At 30.0% G+C, this 19,190-nt stretch overlaps 1 protein-coding gene across 2 annotated transcripts; it reads left to right on the top strand.

Moving 5' to 3' along the window:
- LOC100570991 (sentrin-specific protease 2-like) lies at positions 1 to 17,460 on the top strand. 2 transcript variants are annotated; one of them, NM_001326673.1, is given in 7 exon segments: positions 1 to 81; positions 2,027 to 2,199; positions 14,030 to 14,106; positions 14,174 to 14,243; positions 15,594 to 15,955; positions 15,957 to 15,965; positions 15,968 to 16,623. In NM_001326673.1, coding segments are annotated over 3 exon segments (636 nt in total). In that variant the 5' UTR covers positions 1 to 81; positions 2,027 to 2,199; positions 14,030 to 14,106; positions 14,174 to 14,243; positions 15,594 to 15,606; the 3' UTR covers positions 16,246 to 16,623.
- Positions 17,461 to 19,190: the final 1,730 nt, after the last annotated feature.

Raw genomic sequence — 19,190 nt, 5'->3', positions numbered from 1 at the left:
GTTCACCTCCGAGGCGTTCCGCGTCGTCTGCCATCGAATTTCTTTCACGCCGCTCTCGCCGAGAGAATCTGTCTTCGTCACGTAAGTATAAAAAAAACCACCCGACACGTCGGAAACGGCGCGGCGCGTCCGTACGACGTCCTTTTCTCGTTCGCCAACACCGAAACGTCACCGTGTCCGCGGCGGTCTCGCACAAATATGGCCGCCGATCCGTTCCGGGGTACGGCCGCGGCCCGAGTCCGTGTGCGCGCCGCCATGCGATTTTCGTCCCGAACGCGATCGAAACCGACCGAATCGACGTCCGCGCGTCGTAAACCGTCCGAATTTTTACACCCGAAACGCGCATTCGACGCGAAACTCCATTTTTGCCCGTCCAAACCTCGTTATACAATATGGCGTTGGGCACGCCGAGAGCGAAACGACGCCATTGTTGCGCGTTTCGTCCGAAAGCCGCCCGTCGGCGAAAACTTCGTGTCCGAAAGTCGGGTTACTCGCTGTTTCGTTATTGTAACAAAATACGATATTTCGCCCAACGGATTTCGCGAGACCCGTTTCATGATCCGATTCGGTGACGACGGCGGCGGCTTGTGTACGTGCGACGCCATTTCAACGATCTCGCCCGTTGTCGTCGCGAGTGCAGGCGCGCCGGCGGACGAATCGTTTAAACGTTTTTCGTGACGCGTTTTGCGCGTTACTTCGATCATATTTTGTCCGCGTCGTCGGAAATCTGCTTGCTCGCTCCGCCGATCGCTTTCCGACGATTCATCGTTTGCCGACGTCCGACGTACGTTTCGTCGTCTCGCATTCGGCGACGTCCCGGTTGTTGTCCTACACAACAGTAGGCAGTTCGTCGACGGCAAGCGGCCCATTGTCCTAGGACGGTTGACGCTTCGAAAACCGACTCTGTCGAATTGCGATTTACGACACCCGAACAGCAGTTACCCTCGGGTCCCGTAGAACTTGGGTTTTTTTTTGGTCGCAAAATGGCGGCGTAGCACACCCGTATCCACGGTGCCCTGGTAGAACTCGAATTTCGTATTATGCCTTCCCGGGTCTCGTGTCGTCGTGCCGAAGGGAAAGTCGTCGCGTTTAAAACGTTTATAAAAAAATTGTTATAATTATTTACAACCGGGAGGCCATATACCTAATAAAAAACCGCGTGCCAGTAAAAAACATAGGTAATCTATGGTTTTTCGTTACGACGTCTCAAACGACGAAAACGCAATTATTTTAGTTTGGAAAAAAACGAATAATTTTTTTCTACTTTTTACAATATCGCCGTCGGAGATTGCGTATCATCTGCCTCCGTAGACACCGCCGCGCCATTACGGCTTCGCTCGCAAACGACGACGACGACAACAATGATAATCGTAATCGCAAACGTTCCTTATCAATAACCGAAAATCTCCGCGTCGCAGCGAGCCCGCCACAGTGCGGCGTTGTCGTTGCGTTCGTCTCCGCGGTTGTTTGCGGACGCCATTTTTATTTTTCCGCCGCGAGTCGTGTTCTCGCCGTCCACGAACGACATTTCTTCGCGCCGCTCGCGTCGACCGTTACAGAAGCCTTCGGATCGCAGTTTTTTCGTCACGTAAGTACGACCAAAGGCCCGGCGCGCCGATCGCGCGACGTCCTTTTCTCTTCTCGCGAAACGCTCGCCGCGCGTCTCCGACGAAATATGGCCGCCGCCGCTCGTTTTTATTTTTTTCCGGACGCCGTCTGAACCGGCCGAATCTGCGCGTCGCAAACCGTCCGAAATCATCTTACACCGGAAACGCGTACCTGCGTGCGCATTTCGTCCGGACCGCGTTCTAATATACGGTTAGGTGCGCCGAAGGTGAAACGACACGGTGGGTGTCGTTCGCAAGCGAATTTCGTCCGAGAGTCGGATCGCTGCTCGCGACAACGGCGGTTTTTGTACGCGCGACGTCGGCGAAATGCCCGTTGTTGTTCGAGTGTCGTCGAATGTTTTTCGCAGCACGGCTGTACCTATTCGCATGTTGCTTCAATCATTTTCTCTCGGTTCTAGGTGTTTGTCGTCAGAAATCTGTTCGGGCTCCGTCGACGTGTGTCACTCACTTTCCGACGCTTCGTTTACGATTGTTTACCGACGTCTGGCACAAATTTCATCTTGCTTCAGCGTTTCCATCGTGTCCTATACGGTAACGTGTGACAGTAAGAAGCTGTGTGAATTTGTGGAAGGTAAGCGGCCTAGTAGACTAAGACAATTAACGCTTCAAAAACGACGTTATCTAGTATTGAATTACAACACTGCATCCATGAGGTCTTGTAGAGCCTGCATCTTATACTTTACTCTGTCTCATATTATACTGATATACCTGTAAGGAAATATGTCATGTTTAAAAGAATTTGTTTTAATTTAAAACTAGGTTCAAGCACATACCTAATATAAAACCATTTACTAGAAAAAAACAATCATAACTACATACAAAATAAAAATACTATTTTAATTTAGAAAATTATCAAAGTTATACGTTTTTTTTTTTTTTTTGTGTGTGTACGAAGAGTTGGCTTTGCTTCACTTGGCCCTCGTGTAACTTATTCTAATGTTTATTTCTTCCTTAATAATTGATAAAGAATTAATTTGTGTTAGAAATTACAATCACTAGTTCCACATACTCACAGTTAAAACCTCGGTTAAAACAATGAAACCACTCGTGAATTTATAATAACATTTATCCTATTTATCTATTTCTATGTTTATTTCAATGTAAATTCCAAAGTGCATTGTACATTGGACCATTTTTTCGTGTTATATATATTAACCCTTTGAGGAGCATGGACGTATATATACGTTTTTACCGCAAATTTATTTTAATTTCTTTGTTTATGTTTCACTAACGTAAAATACCTTAAATAAAGTATGTGCTGCCACCTGTGAAGTTAAATTTCATTCAATCGATTTATTTTAATTTATCAATCCTATTAAAATAGGATGTACATATACGTCTTCGCTCAAAATTTATTTTCAAATTTTTCATTCCTAAGCCGCTCACTGAGTTGTATTTACGTATTCCAAGGCTGCTCCTCAAAAGGTTATACGAGGTTATATATGTGTCAAGTACATCCACGTTTACAAGATTCAGAACAATAAAAAAAAATGGCCGAGAACTACAAAACATTAAATATATTATATATTTGTAAAGTGATTGCATGTTTTCAAGAATCAGAATAATTAAAAATATAGGCTGAGAACACATTTCACTATTTCAATCTATTTTGTTTTATATCAAAAAATATTTACCGTAAATTGTTTTAAGTTTTAACATTTAATTTTTTTCCAATTTAACTTAATAAGTTAAAAAGTTAATTTAATTTTAACTTTATTTTAATCAGTAATTCAAGTTATTATTTTTTTTAATCTTATCACATTTCACTATTTCAATCTATTTCAATTTATACTAAAAAATATTTACCTTAAACTGTTTTAAGTTAAGCATTTCATTTTTTTTCAATTTAACTTTAATGGAAATACTGTACAAAGTTAAATTTTAAAAAGTTATCATTAAAAAGGTTTCAATATAGGTACTATTTGCAATGCTGGGCATTAACGATTTAAAAAGTTAAAGTTAATTTAATTTTAACTTTGTACTTTTGGATTTTTCATTTAATAATTTCATTTTTCATTTTTATTTAACTATTAAGAGGATGCTACCCATGTAGTATTTGTTGTCTCCATTTTACACATGTACGCCATACCAAATTTTCGTTCACTAGTTTCAATAGTGTTAGTTTTGATATTAGAGTGATTTAACCTATTATCAATATTTTAGAAGATAATATTATCTGTGCTTAAGCGTTGGCTTTTATCCGATATTTTAATTTTTATGCGAGTTATCAGCATTTTTAATTTGTGATATTTCACATACCCATATCTTGCTTGAAAAATCACATTTCAGTATTTCAATATATTTTGTTTTTATATCAAAAAATATTTACCATGAATTGTTTTAAATTGAACATTTTATTTTTTCCCAATTTAACTTAACGAATCAAAAAGTTAATTTAATTTTAACTTAACATCTCACTTTATACTTATTTTCCATTTAATTAACTATTAACTCACAACATTTATTTTTTAATTAACATAAAATGAATGAATTCTTTTTTATTTTAATTGATAATTTAAGTTAGGTATTGTTTTTAATTTTATCACCTTTCACTACCTATTTCAATCTATTTCGTTTTTATATAAAACTTTTTTACCATGAATTGTTTTAAGTTAAACATTTTATTTTTTTTTCCAATTTAACTTGTATGGAAATACTGTATAAAGTAAAATTTAAAAAGTTGTTATTCGTTTTTGAATTACTACTAAAACATTGTTTGGTGAGAAATCGTTATACTAACTGTATATACCAAAGTCGTAACAATTTAAAATTCAAATGCTTACAAAAAATTAATGTGTACGGTATATATTTTTTGTTGTTGTTAAGGTAGATAAACAAATTAAGAATCTTGTATTACATTTTCAAACGATAGTTTCAAAAAGAAATAATTTTTAATTAAACTAATAATTTTCGCGTTTTTTAACTTTTTTTGATTAATTTTTAAATGGTATATTAAGAGGACGGATACCCGCATGTGTTGTCTCCGTCTTACGTGACATAGACAAAACGCGTTTACACAGTCTGAGTAGAATTCGCTCAATGTTGTCAATGTTGGTGTTAGAATAAAAACACCAAATACATAAAAGATGACAATATTTTGGAGAGCAGAGCGTTGAGTATTTTAAAAAAAATTTAAATTTTGAAATGTTAAATTTGTTCTAAACGATATAATGAACGTTATATTTATAATTGAAGAAACGCAACAACATGCCCTTAAAAATATTGTCACAATTCAATTTTATAATAGGTATTTTTACTCTAGAACCAAAATTCGGCGATTTATACTATGACTGCGAAATGCGTTTTGTCTACTTATATCGTACGTGTGTAAGACGGAGACAACACATACAGGTGTGACATCTTAACAACTTTATGATGGTACGACATTTAAAGAAAAAACACAAAGTATTTACGGTTATTCAATTTAGAGCTAGGTTTATCAAATTTTCGATTTTGTCGAAAATTGGTTTAGCGTAAAAAATTTAAGACACGTTTGAAAATTCGTAGGAATTTTCTATTTTTACCATTTAAAAGTACTAACAAGATCCTATTTTCTATTAAAAATCACCCTTACAGTTGAAAGTATTATTTCAACGATTATCACACATACAAAAAAAAATTATACGCATAATATATGAAAAATCGATACATTCATTGGTCCACTTAGAATTTATAAAGTACATATTAATTGCTAAATTATAATATTAATTTGGGTCCACCATATAAATGTTGTCAACGGGCCTCAGAATTAATAGTTACGGCACTGATACCTCTGATATTACTTCTAATGACTAAATACTAATAAATACTTTGTTAATGCAGTTAGTTCACTTACCACGTATTTCATACCCACTACTCTCCATTTGGAGTTAATTTTTAATTTACTCCAAGCAACATACTGCTACCTGCAGTTGACTAACGAATGGAACCATTTTACATTTGTAAATTGTAAGTTTTAAAGCACACAAATTTATAAATGTATTTAATGTATTCATGTATTTATTAATTTATAAATTAACCTAAAATTATGCTTTATTACCAGGCAGCATTCCTTTGATAATCGATAGTAGATGCCGTAAACATATAATAATAAGTCCTACGGTTAACACTGGGTCACTGGTGTCTGGTTTAACCTTTAGTCTTTAGCCGAAAATCGTAATGCCGGATCGGGCAATAGTGCCTGGCTCAAACACTGACTGACGTGGTAGTAAACATGTATGTAGTTCATTCTGATTGGTGCGCGATCTTGTTAAGACACGGCTACACAAGCGTCTACTGTCATTCTTTATCAGTATCACATAAGTTGCTCATCACACAATACTAGATAGCCGTCTTACTACATAGATTAGGTTATAATATTGTGGTAACTTGATTAACCGTAATAAAGTATGCCGCCACTTATAAAGAGGATAATGCTTACATTTATTCTTATAATTATATATGCACATTATGCTCTGTGATGTAACCATTACCCGCTTGGTAAATGGGTTGTCGGCTTCAATGATTAGAAGGAGATGACTATCTAGTTGTAGTTATTGTATATATGTACAGAACAATATAGAATAGACATTCGATCAGCTGGTCGGGTTTGTGTATCCCTATGGTATGAAATTTTGGACTCAAAAAATTATACCATATCCATGATAAGATGTTGGTAACGTGTATCCCTATTTATTACGATATTAAATAAAACTGAAACAATCCATTGAACCATGGATAACAACCGTTTTAATTTATTCAAAATTTTTTTATAGATGGTATTGTCAGTTTCAGTATAATGCCATACATTTTGCTATGAAATATGAATTAAATATTATAATATTGTTATTTGACATTTTTCAAATAATTTATAATATTGTTGATATGAAATATTTAATGGATAAAGTATACCACGTCTCCCGGAGACTGTCTTCAAGGCCACAATCACTCGATTAGGCCATAATACACAGTGTCTAACCCCCGATATAGGTATCTATGATTAAGATAGAAAATAAAGAAACTTTTTTTATCATCCATGGGTTAAGAATGAAACAATTTGAATATTTGATATACAATAGACAATTCAGTAATCACAACCAGCTAGGCTCGGGGCGTCCAACACTTAAAATCATCAGAATAATCCCTTAAAAACATAATTATGAGCACTCAAATAAGCATTAATTATGTAACTTAAAATAAAGCAAAAAAAAAAAAAAAATAACCTGCAATAGAAAAAATTATGAAGAGTTTGTAAATTGACTGCTGTATGCTACTTTGACTTAAGTCAAACTATAAAAGTAAGCAAACGCTAAAATAGATCTATTAAGTATTAGGTATACAAAAGTATTTTATTTTTTAATCAAAATTATTATAGAATTTAATAATAATAAAACCCACATAAAAGGTTGGTATTTACTACAAAAGTAATGGGAAATGTGTGTTTAAGAGGACATCACACCCGCATGTGTTGTCTCCGTCTTACACACGAACGACATAGACAATACATGTATACTCGATCTGAGTAGAACTCTCTCAATGTTGGTGTTAGAATAAAAATAACTATTACAAAATTAAAAGATGACAATATTTTGGAGGGAAAGGCGTTGAGTTTTAAATTTAATTTAATATGTGTATAATTTCAATATACAATCTTTCTTTAGGAATACTTAATACTTTCATTAGGCATCAGTCTGGTCTACCAACACGTGTTTCCAGCATAGGAAATTAATTTATACTTGCTATTTTCATGGAGTTTATTTACTTTTAGGTATGATTTTGTGACAAAAACTACTATTAATTTTGGCAAACCTAGTAATTTAGTACTTTCATTGCAAACTTGAATTGTATGAATCATAACAAGGTTAAGCATATATTCATAACTCCACAACACTATATATTATGTACCTTCAGGTGATTGTTTATTTAATTATGCTGATAAACCGTTGTATTTACCTCGTATATTACTTGCCCCATCGGTAAAGCTCCCAATGCAATTTTATCATTTAAATTAAGATTCATTTTATGCTTAACAAGCATTGCCATGTAGATTTTTATATTTCACACTTACAATTAACAATAGCTAGTATTTTTTCAATTATATCAGCAGTCACAAACCTAATAATAATTGCGAGCTAGTTGTGCACATTTATATCCATGGTAGAAACGATTTGAATCGTAAAAATGTTGCCGTAATAGTATTTTCATTAAAGATCCAATAATGTCTCTAAAATAGTCTACTGTGGTTTTTGACAGAAAAGTCAACACAAGAAAGCCACCAGGGCATCCAGGTCTTGATACAGTTTGACAATTTTTTATTTTGTAAATAGCTTTGTCTATATGTTCTTTAATAACTGAATTATATTTAGGTTTCCCGGGGTTTAATGAAGAGTTAATTAATATGAGTATAATATATATATATCTTTTGCATCCTTGGCACAATGGTAACTTAAACCTCGCTTACCACTTAATTTTATAATATTTAATATATTATATTTTTTATATTAGTCATTCCAAAATATCTTTGTCGCTATCGACTTCATATCTCTTTCCATTAGCAAATCTTGAGTTCAAATCAGACATAATACATTTGAGTAAAAATGCTTCAAAATTGTTTTTATAACATTTTGATTTTTCATGTTCACTAATTCTAGTATACAAATTACTACTTGGCAAATCCAATCAACTATTGTAAACTAATTGATTTCATCACTAAAGCCTAATCAAAATGAACAAAAACATTTTTAGGCTTTTAATAGGTTGGCCATGTCCATTTGAATGTTGAATTTAAATCTTTTTGGAAATAATCCTTCATAGGATGATATGTGATGGCATTCAATGATGAAAATTGAAAAATGATTGCATATTTTTTGTTAATGGTTTACCAAAATAAATAATTTAGAGAATCTCCAATGTTAAACTAACAATTAATACTATTAACTTTTCTTAACTTCAATTAACTTTGTTCATTAAAAAGAATTAAAAAAATTTTATCGATAAGATATTAATTAATAAAATAAATGATGACCACTTGGATAGAAAACTATATTCATAAGTATATACTATTTGTACAATTTATGATAATCGTATTATTGTACTAATTAAAACTATAATAGTTTTCTAAAATTATATGAATACAATTCTTCGTAAATAACATAACATTATAATTTTTTTTTGTATTATCTTCTATATTTTATGAATTTATAATTTTAAACCAACAAACAAAATATTTTTCTGGATAATACAAAAATTCAAAATGAACTACTTAATTGGGTATATTAAAATTAAAAATAATATAAGTTGATTTTAAGTTATTGTATATGAAATTTAGTTAAGTTAAATTATAACTGAAAACTAGTAAGTTAAGAGGATATCAGCGCGCTATTTCTTTTTTTCTCTCTGGCCCACGCACAACATAGACAAATGCATTTACGCAGAATTAATATTTATTGTTTTTAAGTAATCTTAGAGTCAAATTGCCTATAATAAAAACGATACAGAACAATATTTTTGAGTGTTTGATTGATTTGTCTAAATATTGTCTCCATACAATTTAAACAAATATAAAACCACTATTACATACATGCGCTAGTGGTGAATTTTCCATCTGATTTTCTTAGTGATTTCGGTAGACACTTTATCATGATTCGTAGGCAACCATACCATTTTCAATCGTGTTATTAATTCACGTAAGATATATTAAGATTTTTTGTATATTATCTAGTAATTACGAAGATTATAACCTAAGCCTAACCTAACCATAAATTATACGAATTTTGAAAAGGCATTCGATAGGGTTAACTAGAGATGTAAGCTTGAACATTTACAATTGAAAAAATTTCTGAACATTTTTAACTTTGAAAACTTGAAAATTTTGAAAATTTGTTTTTTTTGTACTTTTCTTAAATTAATTAATTTTTAAGTTTAAATATATTTAAATACTTTATAAAATTACTGTTTCATTTTTATTTACATTGTAACAAATATAATGTCAGAGTCAAACAAAACACTTTAAATAAAAATAATATTATTTTTGTAAAATTGAGGAAGCGACTCAAACAATAAATTACTTCCATTAAAAATTGAAAAATCAATAATTGTTACAAAACGATTGCCTATACACTCATAATTTATAACGAAGTAAAAATACAACATTTTTAATAAAAGACAAAATGCACATTTATTACCAAGTTAAATATTATATATATTTAATGATTTGTATTTTGAATTTACTATATTATGTTCATTAGAATAATACCATAATGTTTATATTTAATAATGCCATAATGAATTAAAAGGGGTAAATGGTAATAAAAGTACATATTTTAAAATATAATTATGAAGGTTAAATATACTACAACTATATAATATCAAAAGATTTATTTGATAAGAAATTAATATAATAAATTATAATGAAAATTTACATCACTAGAGTTAATCATTCGTTATTAATTTACAAACTAAAATTATATGGGCTTAAAGATCCTTTACTTTCTTGGTTTAACTAATTTCTAACAAATCGTATCCAAGTTGTTAAATACGAACATTTTATATCTAATTCAATAAATATATTATCAGGTGTTCCCCAAGGAGATCACGTCTTATCTCCATTACTTTTTTCTTTTTTCATTAACGATATTAATAAAGTTCTAAATTGCTCAAAATGTCAATTATTTGCGGATGACACTATAATATTAAAAAAAAAAAAATCAAGTGTATTAATGATTCATTGGAACTTCAGGCCGACTTAGATCATATTTGATATAAATGGTGTATCAATAATGTAATGTCTTGAAATAATGATAAATACTCCGAAAATATTATAATATTATATTTGATAAGTGATAACCTGGTGCTTAAAATTGTGCCCTTCCACATACGTAATTTCCACCAACAGAATTGAAGCATTAGTTGCCACGTTTTAAAGCAAGAGCTAAGATACAAGGGCGTGGTTTTAGGTTGAACCTAACCTAAAAAACCTCGCTTCTTATAACGGTCTGAAATGAGTCGCATGATTAAATTGCCACATGCTGCTCTGCGATTGCTAATGGTTGCTACTTTTAACCCACGTAGTATAGGGATTATTCATGTTTTTTACATATATATATATTCATTAATTTGGACCATGAACCTTTTAAAATTGTATAGCTTGTACGATTACGAATTTATACATGTGCATAATATGTTTTTATTGCATTAACATTCAACATTTTAAGAAGCAAATTTGAGTACAACGATACATATCGGTATGAAATATTTATGGAATATACACATAATATGCATACGTATGAATGTGTAATTTTACGAGCTATACAATTTAAAAGTAGCAACCCTAGTGATCGCAGCTCAGCCTGCGTCCGTTTAATTGTGCGACTCATTCCGGAACGTTTTTTCATGCATTCTAGTCTTCATGAGTATAAACTATCATCTGAGCTCTATACACCTAAAAGTGGTCAGTCGGTTTATATGCTCTTGCCACGCAGTATATGGAATCAATTTTCAGCTGTCACGGCCATATGGTGGTATACGTGGGTATGCACATTCGCAGCTGCGTCGTGTATTGTTGTCGTGCATGGGCGTGGTAACTTTGGTTACAACTGGTAGCCATATTGGTTTAAAACTTGAGCTGTAGTCCATAGACTTTATATTAATAGACAGAACATCCGGACATGCGGTAGTGTGGGCACGCAATAGAGACGCTTACAATATACAGATGTAATAACAATTGTTGTAAAATGAAAAAAATCTAATCATCTATGTGCAAGTGTACGTGGTACACCAATATCTCAATATACTTTCGAGTTTTCATCAAGATTTTCAAGGAATAAATTAGAGTAAAATGGATTACAATACGTACCTATCGGTTTAATATTAAGCATTCGAGAAGTTACGTGTGAGTTACACGAATACCGATCAGTATCAGACTCGGACTTCGGTATGAGTCGGTACTCAGTACAAATTTAGTAACCGCTTGTTTTTAAATTATTTTTTTTGAAACGTATATTTAATGAGTTAAATGCGGAATGTGCAAAAATAAATTGAGGAAATTTTATGACTTATAGCCAAGCCTGGATTAAGGATCAATTGGGCCCCAGGACACCATACATTTAGTGGTATATAATTAAATCGGTAATCCAAAATGCTCAAAAATAAAATTATTGGCAAACAGTTCATTACCTATTCATAGTAATTTTTCGTGGTATAAAATTGAGAACAATTTTATTTTATAATTATTAATAATAATTTACCTACATACCTACCTACTTACAAATTTATTTTCTAAACTATAATGGACACGTTGAAAAATATATATATTGGGGATAACTATGAGCCCCCAAAATCAGTGGGCCCCGGGACCGGGTTTCCCTTAATCTGGGCTTGCTTATAGCCCATTTGTAAAGTTGTATTTTTCATTTTTAAGCATGCGCACAACAGACTTACCGATTTTATCTTCTTGAAAATCCTGCATGTTCCTCAGAAGTTCAGACTTAAGTTAATTTCCTGATTGTGCTGTGACGACTGACGACTATTACGATTTACGATTTCTAAAGTTACTGTTACTTTATTGTAGGAAAATTCACGAATTACAAACCAACCAATTATAAACAAACCGTAAATTTAAAACCAACCACCTTAACGAGTTTGCGAGGGTAGATGACCCGACAACGCGTTACGCGACGGCGACGATACCAACTGAAAAAGTATTAAACAAGAAATCATCGCCAGACGCGTTGAATAGACAATGGTATACCAACGATAAACCCCCCACTTAGTTTTGTTATTACGCATGCGCCTCTAGTTCAGTGAACCCAACCTATTTTACTTTACAACGCTTTGATATTTTAATACATTTTCAAGGCACACACAAAGAAATAAATACATATGATTTTTCGTCGATACAAACAGGTGAATGATAATCAATACCTTATCATTCCGGGTAAAACCAAAACATAAATTATCATCAGCATATTATCGTATAACTTTTAAACTTAGGACTCGTCTCCGTCTTACAAACGCGTAACATACCAAATTTACGCTCAGCAGTTTTATGCATTTAGCTTAAAAATTAGAGTGAATCGACCTATTATGAACTTTGATTGTAAGAACACTATCCGTATTTTGTTGAAAGTTTTTTACGAGAATTCAGTTTTTAAGTGAGTTATACGTGTATAATAAATGTAAATTAAAAATACTCATAACTCACTTAAATAAAAAAAACTTACAGCACAACACTTGACACAGATAATGTTCTTACCATTAAGTTTTATAATATATCGATTCACTCTAATTCACGGCATAAAAAGTGAACTGCTGAGCGTAAATTTGGTATGTTACACGTTTGTAAGTCAGAGACAACACATGCGGGTGTGGTGTGGCGTCCTCTTAAGCTCTTATCACTTGATACTTACACATGCTGCACTAAATAAGATAAAATTAGAATGAAGAATTTCACGTTACACTTTTGTGCAACGGAACTGCAGTGGAAAATCCTGGTCTAGAGGAAGAATAGTAAAAGATCAAATATCTCCAACATTTGTTTCGCACTATCTCATATATTAGTTTATATACATGTTTCGAAAAAAAAAGTGTTATTTGTTTAATATAATACCATAATATATTATTAACATTATTATGAAATTTAAATATATGGGTATGTACTAGACATTTTTCCTCTTCAAAGAAAATTGATGACTAATCGAGTAACAATTTGTTGCACACCTAAAATTATTATTTTGAAAAATAATACTTATAGAATAATGATAATAATGGTATTATAATATTATCATTACAAATTACTACCTCTATTTACTATGACACATTATTTTTTTTTTTATTATTATTATTGTTGATTTGCGTTTCCATGGCAATAATCAAAGCTTTACGAAAATCTGTCACTGCCTTAGGTTAGGTACTCCTGTTATAATATGAGACAGAGTGTATTTATATGCAATTTAATGCGGTTAAACATTAAGCTAGTATTTCTAAAATTACAATAAAACATCTAAAATTATTATTCTTCATTTAAATATCTAATTTTATCCCAATTTGAACTTAAAATATCTGTAAAAAAAATCTTGTTTTATAATTTTTAGATTTTTTGGTTATAATACTATATTATAGTATGAACTACTTGTAAGAACCTTGTATGCAATTTTCAATTATTTTAAGTCAATGAAAAATGTTTATTGATATTTATAGAAAAGAAAAATTAAAAAAATTGAAAATTGAAAATATCTATAAATTGCTTTAAACGAGTTGAAAAATTTTGATTTTATTTAAAAAGATATTTTAGTGCCTATATTAAGAAATATGCATATTTATAAGTTTAATCAATTAATACATAACACTCATACCAAAGATATTTACAAAAATTGAAAATGTACATTTGTATGATATATTATCTAATTTTTAAACACTTTTCACAGAAAATTTGATGCTTTGAAAAACTTATTTACAACACAGAACAATTTTACAAATTGCAATATATTGCTTGAATCGGATTGTAAGTAATTTGTATTAATATATTTATATCATGTGTTATATAACTTTTGGCTGAATTTTTTTTTTAGGTCTGCTGTTGCATTATCCAAATCAATTTACCATCAACACTTTAATTTATTCAAATTTTTAGGACTCAAGGTATACATTTGATAATTGGTTTAATACATTTAATATGTTTATACAATGATAATTTGTTTGAAGGAATAATTTGTTTTACTCTTCTAGTTTATATTCATAATTTGTTAACTATAAAAGTCTGGTAATAAAATGAAAGTGGACATATGATCAAGGCCATCTGACGCAATACTATTTCGGTTCAATTATTTAGATTTTAGACAATAGGACATTAGGCTGTTAAAAATAGTGTATAAAAAGTTTGAAATAATATGGGCTCTAAAACAATAAATAATTTTAATTTAAGTTTACCTACTACCTAATAAAATAATGTAAATATAATAGTTAATACAAAATTAAAAAAATATATTCTGGATCTTTCTGAGAATTTGTAGATTGAGAACATTATTGCAAAATATTATATTTAACTATTTCAAATGAATAAAATTACATCAGTTACCTACCTCCAAATCACATTGATATTATCGAGGTACACAATTCATAATTTTTTATAATTCAAGACTTAATAGGCATATTGTTGAAGTGTGGATTTTTCAATGGATTTGTAATTGTGTACACTATAAATGAGTTTAAATACAAGTCAATTAAAAAAAATTTAGGAAGTCGCATTGATAAGTTTAAAAAATCATTGTTTTGTTGAATCCTATTTTTATTTAATTATTATTATATATTAATTAGAATTTGTTAATTTCTCTTATTAAATTATTTTTAACAATGTTTAGCAAAAAATGTTATTGGTTAACATCTATACTCTATTTTTTAAAAACGTGAAATATATTGACACTAATTTTAAAAAAAATTAATAAAAATGTCTTTTGGCCTAATAAATAGCTGAAGAAGTGTCAAAATATTTTGAAAATGTTATTACGTATGGAAAATTGACATGCAAAGATTTCGTTAAATTTAAAGTATCTACAATTATAAGTTTTTGTGTTATACCAAAAAAACTGAATCTTTTTTGTCAAAACTGGTTTTGCCTAAAAATCTGTTTTCCTTAATAAACTGCCTGATTAAGTCTTGTTGAGTTAATATAATTTAAATTTGCGGGAGCATTGAACACGTAATATAAGAACATTATGTTACATGAATCTATTATAAAAAGTTAAAACCCACATTGAAAGTAGTTATATTTTAATGCCAATGTCGCTTGAAAATTAGCAATCTTGTTATAAGTTAAAAATGTAAGATGTAACCAAGTTGCTTAACTTTAAAATGTGGAACTGATTACTAGGTAACTATAGCAGGGGGTTTATTTTATATTCCGTAAGAACGAACTAGAAACTATTTATTTTAACAAGTATAAAACAAGTACAATTAATTTGTGTGTCTAATAATTATATTTTATGATTTTAGTTTGTTGACAGGTATGGCTCCACATAACGAATGGTATTTGAACGATTGTGTTCTCAACAGTTATTTTACTTTGATCAAAAAACACAATCAAAATGTATACGCCTTTGATACCTATTTTTATGAGCGGTTTAAGATATCTGGATATGATTCAGTGCAGCGTTGGACAAAAAAGGTTAATATATTTTCAAAAAAAAAAGTTTTTTTTCCAATCAACGTTCTAAGGTTTAACTTTGCTCATTGGATACTAATTGTGGCTGATATGGAGAAGCAAGAACTCATTTATTATGACAGCCTTGCACACAATTACGAATTTAAAATTCAATGTAAAATATTTGACTACTTAGTGGCAGAACACCGACGAAAGTTGGGTAAGGATTTGCCTATAGAAGACTGGAATTTTGTAAAAGGTTTTAACCCCATGCAGTCTAATGGAACGGACTGCGGGGTGTTTGTTTGCACAATCGCAGAATATTTATCAAGAGATGCCGCGTTCAATTTCAGTCAACCGAATATGCTGTCTTTTAGAAAATTGATTGCCCTTGAACTCACTTCCCAAGAACTCATTAAAGTAGATGAGGAAGGAGATGCTTTTGATCGGGAAATAACTCGTATAACTAAAAAATTTTTAAAGAACAATTTAATTTTAAGTTAAAATCTATTATTTGTAAATAATAAAATATTAGTGTTAAGTATTTAGATTTAATTATACCAGTGTGAAAAGTTGTAGACATAAAATAAATAAGCTATTGACTGATTGTATTTATGTATATTTGTTAATAATTAACAAATATACACAGAATAATTATTATTCTCTTTAAATGTTAAGTTAATATTATGAGTACTGATTAGTTTTATATTGTTTAATGTTTATTTTGTGGAAAATATGTTATAAGGAGATAATAATATTTTTGAAAACATAAGATTGTCAAATGTCCTTGTTTCTGTATTTAAAATGTCATTCTTAAATTAATATTGATTTAATTATATCTATAATTATAAGTTATAGATGAAAGTGTAACATGGAAATGTATTTGGGTTATTTACTCGTTCATAAATAGGTAATTGCCTAACTTCTACCATCTAAATAATCTGAAAATATGTTTCATTTAAGTACTTAAATGTAATGATGTGTATTTGAGCGGATTGGAAAATCATTTAGACCCGAGAAATATGATGCTAACTGGTATTTTATATCATTTTTTTGCTTGGAAAATATGTATTTGGTTATCCTTGCCTGTGTATGCATATTGCCGACTAAGGCTTGGATGTCGGCACATTTTGTTTTCTCTCTCTCTGACCCAAGCACAACATAACAAATTGTATGTTCACATTAATTATCATCTCGTAAGCTTTTTTCTACATTTTAATTTTAAAGTGAGTTATGAGTATTTCAAAATTGTAAATTGTGAGAAGTCAAAATTTTATAGTTTAATCTTAAGGGGTATTTAATAATTTGTAGTATATTTCAAAAAAAAAAAAAATAGCATTATCCCACATTTAACAGTTAATGGCACACAATTTTTTTTATAATTTTTAAAACGTACCTGAACAATGCAATGCAAAATTCTCATTTTAATACTTTAAAATATTATTTGATTTATTAAATGTATAGACAAGCAGGAGCTAATAACAGTACATTTCATAAATAAATAATTGTGAAAAAAATATTTTATACTTCATAATATAGTTTTTTTCGGAATTTAATAAGTTGTTAAAATATATAAAATGTTCTATTTATGTATATTTATTTTTACTGATTTTTGTTTTTGTATTACTATTTGTGGTTTTTCATGTATTTATTTAATTGAATAAGTATATAAATAAATTAATAATTAAATTAATAAATAAATTCCAATAATTTTCAAAATATATAATGTACCTATACTATTGTTAAAAATTTAGTGTATGATTGGTGTAAGAATTAACACATCGCGTCTGTAGGAATTAATGTAGGTATGTAATTTTTTACTTTATACTCGTGTAGGAACTTACTATTCCTCTCCATTATATTCGCGTATGGGTGATGGATAGAGATGTAAGCTTGAACATTTTTTTTTTTCTTTGAAAATTTCTGATAATTTTCAACTTTCTTTGAAAACTTGAGAATTTTGAAAATTTATTTTTTTTGTACTTTTCTTAAATGAATTGATTTCAAGTTTAAATAAAGTTTTAAAATACTTTATAAAATTACTGTTTCATTTTTATTTACATTGTAACAAGTATAATGTCAGAATCGAACAAAATACTTATAATAAAAAAAAATATAATTTGGGTACAATTGAGGAAGTGACTCAAACAATAAATTACCTCCTTTAAAAACTGAAAAATCAATAATTGTAATAAAATGATTATTCACTCATAATTTTTACTGAAGTAAAAATACAACATTTTTAGTAAAAGTTAAAAATGCACATTTATTACCGAGTTAAATATTATATATTGATATAGGTTTATATTATATATGTTTAATGATTTGTATTTTGAATTTACTATATTATGTTCATCACAATAATATCAACATTATATCAAAATGGGTAAATGGTAATAAAAGTACATTTTTTAAAATATAATTATGAAGCTTAAATATGATACAAGTATATAATATCAAAAGATTTATTTGATAAGAAATTAATATGATAAATTACAAAATGTTCAAGATTTTGATGAAAATTTACATCACTGGTGATGGGCCATAATAATTGATAATAATTATATAATGAATGCGTCGTATAATGCATATTGGTGTGGTTATAAACACTTACAGTATGTTCATGATTTAACGCTAAATAATTCAGTCGGGCGACTTAGATATCAATTCGTTGGTTTTTTATTTTAATGCATAAAGGACTAAATAATATCATTAAGGTTTTTGAATTGCAACCACCCTAATTATTAATTCGATTTGAATATAACATAATTATTATTTAATTTATTTATTTTTTAATAATGATTATTGCAGACATAAAGTTTTTTGTATCTCAATAATTGACCGATTTTGAGCGCGAGTTAATGTTTCGTCAAATCGTGAATACGTTCTCATGCACAAATCAAGGCTATCTAACTCACTCTCAACCCTTCAATTTTTAAGATTGGAAAAAACTTTATATACCTATCTATAGTCAGTTGTCCCTTGAAAGTTACGAGTCTTCGTTATAATTATTTAAAACAATTTTGTCTTGCTGAGTGGAAATAGGGTTCAAAATTTGAATTTTTCAACAAAAAAAAAAAAGCGAATAATGTTAATGGAACACCGACCGATTTTAAGGAATTTAACATACTATGCAATTTATTGTCATATTATAGTTTTGAGTGCGGCTAGTGTAAATCATGACAAACTAGATTTGTCGTGGTCTAAATGTGTGCGTAGTAAGTGATTATTACTTATTAGTATATTTTATTACAGACAGCCCGTGTGATAGTGAAGTTTGTTGGCCGGACTAAACGACAATAATAATAATAAAAATATGGTGTATAGTCTGATTTATTATATTATTTTGCGCCCGATATGTGTCAGATAGGTAACCAGATTAACGCAATATTTGCTATTTGTGCATCTGGGCCGAGTACCTACCTAAATTTAAGCTGTTAAGCTGTTTT

This window comes from Acyrthosiphon pisum, chromosome X (genome assembly GCF_005508785.2).
Source record: "Acyrthosiphon pisum isolate AL4f chromosome X, pea_aphid_22Mar2018_4r6ur, whole genome shotgun sequence".
Lineage (NCBI taxonomy): Eukaryota > Metazoa > Arthropoda > Insecta > Hemiptera > Aphididae > Acyrthosiphon > Acyrthosiphon pisum.
The sequence above is the reverse complement of the archived record's forward strand: the minus strand, read 5'-3'. Positions and strand labels throughout refer to the sequence as shown.

Bases quoted from the DNA above. Each gene is read 5' to 3' on its own strand.
- LOC100570991 (XM_008186361.3), top strand. From the start codon at position 15,607: ATGGCTCCACATAACGAATGGTATTTGAACGATTGTGTTCTCAACAGT.